A 5259-nucleotide genomic window follows, 5' to 3' on the forward strand; every position below is an offset into this window, starting at 1 on the left:
GCACACGTTCTACGTTGAGACCTTTTCTTCTTCCGAGTGGAGCTTCCACGGAGCCAGATGTTCGCTGCTCTTCGAGTGTTCAAAGCTTCATTGGGTTTTTTACGTTGTGACGGAGATCCAAAATAAAACCTTAAAGAAGCTGCTGATGATTTCAACAAGTGGAGCAGCAAGACTTTTCTCCCCTTGATGAGAATTACAAGAACGAACCGTAAAAACAGGTTTGGTTTAGTTTTTTTGTTCCGTAAAATGATTCTAGCGTTTTTTTTTGTCCTCACACCTTCAGAGCTTCTCTGATTTTAATCATTACGTCAAAACTATCCCTGTTTAAAAAGAACAGAAATGATGTTTTCTTTGTTGGGAAGAGATTTGAACTTTAAATCAAATATTTTGCTTCATTTTGTAGCTGAGAAGCTGAAACTCAACGATAGATTTAGCCACAAAGTCCTTTCTCACATCACCACTGAGAAGTTGAATGAAGCACCTTTTAATGGAAGAATAGAAATGAAACCTTTTATATTTGATAGTTTTTCAATGTGACCTGAAGGGAAATGAAAGGAAACTTGTTCATCTCGTTTATTTTTGACAGAAGCAACGTTTCTTCATCCCTTCCGTCACCGATGGTTGTTTTTTTATTTCAAAAGGTCACTATATTTCTAATTAAAGGTCACATCTGTGCAGATTATTAACATCCAGCCAAAGATCTCATCACGTCGTCGTAAAAGACGGAATCTTTATTTCTAAAGTGCTGATTATTTTCTCAAACTGTACTTTTTATTTCCAGCAGTAAAACAGTGTTTAGTTCTTAGACTTCATATTTCCTCTGCAGTGTTTCTGAACTGAATTAATGTGAAACTCTGGTTTCAAGTCACTGATGCACTTTTTCAATCTGTCAGAACTGTTTCATTTAGGAACCTTTTTGTTTTTAGATTATTTGTGTGAATTTCTGGCTTGTGTTTTTTTTTGTCCGAATAAAGAAATTGTTCAAAATAAAACTGGAAGATCTCGCTCAGTTTTTAGAATAATCTGATCTCAGAATAAATGGGAAAAAAGTAAAGTTTATTATTACAAAGATGCTTTAAGAATTTAGGTTTGTTTATTTTCTCTCTGAAAAATGAGTCTTTTTTTCATTTAAATTCATGACCTTATATCTTTGAGACTGATGTTCTTTTTGTCACCTTCGAACCAATTTAAATAAGTTATAAAACTATTTAGTTCACAATAAAACAAAATGGTGAAAAGCAGACAATCCGAGTCAAGCGTAAAAAAAAGATGAATTGTTTTTCATCTTAATAATAAAACACGTTATTCAGGAAGCAGAAGTCTCACAAATGTCCTTTTTATACATAAAATATTTATTTTAAATTCTAACCGTCAAATATATTTTTATACTTTTAAGATAATTATCATTATTGCATGTTAATTATAATTAGTTAGTTATCTCCACAATTAAGGTTCTCGGAGTGGATGGGAGACGACCAGGATGCCCCGGACCCCCCCCCGTCCCTCATCGGCCCCCCGCCGCCTCCAGGACGGGCAGGAAGGGCAGGTCGGTGCTGCCCAGGTACGTCCTCCCCCGGTGCTGGAACACCTCGCTGACGGCCCACGTCAGCCGGCCCTCGGGGTCGTGCAGCGTCGCCACGACGACGCCGCCGTCGGCCCCCAGCTCCACGACCAGAGCGTAGCGCGGCAGCAGCACGTCGTACCAGCGCAGCGGAACCACCTGAAGGACACGAGGTCCGCGGATCAAATGCACACGAGTCAATGGCAAAGGTCACCGAGGACCACCATCGTGGTCACAGCAACCGTCACATTTCACAGCACACTCTCGGAGTGGCGTGCGCCGACAGGAAGTTGACTGCAGGGATGATCACATCAACTGAATCCATCACAGGAGCCCATTACGGGACAATCACACCGACCTTGGCCAGGAAGCGCTTGAGGGCCGGGTACGGGGCGATCAGGTCCAGGAAGGGAGGCGTGGCCTTCCGGAACCGCGTCGTCGTCATGCCGACCAGGAAGGTGCCGCGATCGCTGAGGCGGATGTTGTCGGGGTAACCGATCATGTTGTCCACGGCGACCTCCTTGGTGCCGGCCTTCGGCCCCTTGAGCCAGTACCTGGGGGGGGGGGGGCGTAGCTGAGTGACGGGCGTGTGCGTCCTCGTGTGCGTGCGCGTGTGCGTGCGCGTGTGCGTGCGCGTGTGCGTGTGCGTGTGCTGTGCGCGTGCGCGTACCTCAGCACGCGTCCGATGCTCGTCTCCGCCACCAGCAGGAAGTGTTCGTCGGGGGACAGCGCCACGCCGTTGGGCATGTAGAGGGCGTCCAGCAGGACGTCCACGCGTCCCGTCTCCGGGTCGTAGGACAGGAGGCGGCCGAGGCGGTTCAGCTCGATCACCTTCGTAGTGTCGATAATATAATAACACCACGTTATTACTGTGTTCATATGTTATATGCACCAGTCGGCCCACTTGTGAATACATTATAACACTAACAATGGACCCTTTGGATTCACTCCAGTGACCTCGTGGTGGTCCCTGGGGGGGGGGGGGGGGGGGGGGGGGTTTCTCCCCCAATGAATGGAACCCTAATTCGCTCCAGTTGAAGTGATCATCCTCTCTGAACTCAAAGGATTCCTATTAGCATCCTTATTAGCATCCAAAATCAGGACGCAAGTCATTTGGAGGACTGCGGGTTGCCGGGGGCAACGGCGGAAAAAGGCAAACAAGGGTCCGGCTCACCTCCAGCCTGACGTGTCTGCGCCCCCACCGGCTGGAGGAGTCGGTGAAATAAACCAACCCGGTCTGGGAGGAGATCTCCAGGCCGTTGAGGAAGGCGAAGGGAACGCCGCCAGCGCCTGAGGAGCAACGACACGGAGCGTCTCAAACGAGGGGGGGGGGGGGGGGGTCATCTACACACGTCACACACACACACAGACAGACACACAACCCTGTGCATTGGAGCGGAGCAGAGTCTTCTCTCCGGTTTGGGGGTCGACGCTGTGCAGCCCGAGGTACGAGTCGGCGACTATCAGCTGACCGCGGCGATCCAGGCGGACGCCGTGCGGGCGACCGCACACGGGCTCGTAGTCCGGGCTGCCGCCTGCGGACACACACCGACACGCGACCTGAGGACGGGTTCATGGCTCATCCCGGGAGACTTCAGAGGATTACAAAACGCAAACGTACAAAACGCACAAATATCAAGACAAATGGGGGGAGGGGGGTTTCAAAATAAAAGCATACCGCATTCTGGTAAATCCTGCCCCATCTGTGTGATGAGAGTGAGCGTGTCATCGGGGCTGATCCGCCACAGCTTCCCGTCCACCGTCCCGGTGAACACGTTACCTGAGACGCCGCGTTAGTTCACACCGGAGAAGATGGCTCACCGAAACAATGACGGGAAAGTCGGCGCCCCCCCCCCCCCCCCCCCCCGCCCCAACACCACCCCCCCTCACCCTCCTCATCCGCGGCGAAGGACTCGGGTCCGTGGAGTTTCCCGGGAAACAGCCGGCGACCCTTCTGCAGCCGGGTGTTGACGGCCAGCGGCCCCTCGAGGGCCGGGGGGGGGCCCTTCAGTCTGCAGGGGACCAATTTACATCCAACGTTCATCTCTGTATGTGTGCGTGTGCGTGTGCGTGTGTGTGTGTGCGTGTGTGTGTGCGTGTGTGTGTGTGTGTGTGTGTGTGTAGTTACACGTGGGGTTCGGGGTCGATGGGGGAAGGCAGCAGGTAAACACCAACGAGCACGGCGAGCAGAGCCGCCGCCGTCGACCTCTTGCTCAACCTGACGCCAAAATGGTCGGGAATAAAAATATACAAAAGAGAACCAAATAAAAAAAGGACATTTAACAAAATGTAAACTCAGAATCCAACAAATGGGATCGTGACCGTTCTCCTATTTCATGCAGACGAACAGCGTTTTATTTTAATATAAAAATAGGGAATCAAACAAGGATCCAGGTCACTCAGGATCCATAAGGTGCAACACAGAGGAGGCGGGACTATGGACCCGTCTATTCGGGGGCCTTTTGTTCCTCTGGAGATTGTTTGCCATGTCCCCCCCCCCCCCCCCCAGTTGGACTGAGGCAGAACATGTGACATTGTTCGCAGGAAATAAGAGACTGAGCAACACTTTGTGGGCTTCTTGTGAATTTTTAGCACCGTTTGACAAATGCATTTTACATTTTACAACATATTTCACAAATCCGGAGGAATTTAAATCACAGAAAAGACTTCTGACCCAATTTAAACAGTTTGCTGTGTTCTGTTCTTCAGTTGTTTATTGGCTAGAAAATACATTTGAAAATGCTGCTTGCTTCTTCTAATTAATGCCGACAAGGGGTCTGAACCTTAATGGTCCCAAAAAAAACTCTAATTGATTTTTATTACGACGCCGCATTGTTTACAACAACAATTAACGGATTTGTGAACGTAGTCCGGCGACGCAGGAATAAAATACTTTCCTCACTTCCGGCGCCGTCGAAATAAACCGAAGCCTCATATTTATTTGAGTTTAAAATGAATTTAGTGTCCAACTCACATTGTTGAGTTTTCCAGCGTCTCTTCTTCCTGCTGCATGAAAACAGGTCCAGAAAGAAAGCACGCCGCATCATACACGAGAGCATCCGGCCTGGGCCTTCAAAGTAAAAGCAGCGAGGCGCACATTTTCAACCCTTATTTTCAAATGTTAGGCCTATAAAACAACGAGAGAACCTTGTGCTGCTGTCCCTGCTATACGACTTTACAGAACTCACCTTCTTGGATATTTCAATTTGTAAAGTAACTTTATTTCCTTCATAACGTCTTCTATAATATACCAACCAAAACATAAGAGAGCTTTTATTTTGAAGGCAGCTTCGGCTGGCTCTCTCCTCCAGCTTTACACGTGAAAGTTTAGCGTGTGTGAGAGCAGACAGAGGGGGGGTGGACCCCCACTTTTCCAGTAAGTCGGGGTCACACAGAGGTCAAGAGGAGGCCTTTTCCCAACTTAAAGCTCTTATTTTTCCATATTTGTATTTGTGAAGTTTAGATCTCTGAATTCTCTGAAAAAGGTTGATGTGTTTAAATATATTTTGTGGGGTTTAAACACAACATGATTCATTATAATATACATAGTAATTATCAAAATAGTTAATAATTAGATTCCCTTTGGCTGAAATCAATATACTAAACTTTCAGCTCCTGTAAAAGAACCATATTCACAATATCTTAATTGAAATGATAAAACACGTAGAAAGATGAAAGAAAAACATACAAGAAGGACT

At 47.6% G+C, this 5259-nt stretch overlaps 1 protein-coding gene across 1 annotated transcript; it reads right to left on the bottom strand.

Annotated features, from left to right (window-relative positions):
* Positions 1 to 745: 745 nt before the first annotated feature.
* zgc:194209 (uncharacterized protein LOC570908 homolog) lies at positions 746 to 4606 on the bottom strand. The gene is made up of 9 exons (XM_037462010.2): positions 4536 to 4606; positions 3690 to 3779; positions 3452 to 3573; positions 3240 to 3341; positions 2944 to 3096; positions 2736 to 2851; positions 2232 to 2392; positions 1920 to 2115; positions 746 to 1720 (listed from the first exon to the last, which is right to left on the bottom strand). The coding sequence occupies exons 1-9, from the start codon at positions 4571 to 4573 to the stop codon at positions 1505 to 1507; spliced, it is 1194 nt and encodes a 397-aa protein (XP_037317907.2). The 5' UTR covers positions 4574 to 4606; the 3' UTR covers positions 746 to 1504.
* Between the last annotated feature and the right edge of the window lie 653 nt (positions 4607 to 5259).

This window comes from Pungitius pungitius, chromosome 2 (assembly GCF_949316345.1).
Source record: "Pungitius pungitius chromosome 2, fPunPun2.1, whole genome shotgun sequence".
NCBI lineage: Eukaryota > Metazoa > Chordata > Actinopteri > Perciformes > Gasterosteidae > Pungitius > Pungitius pungitius.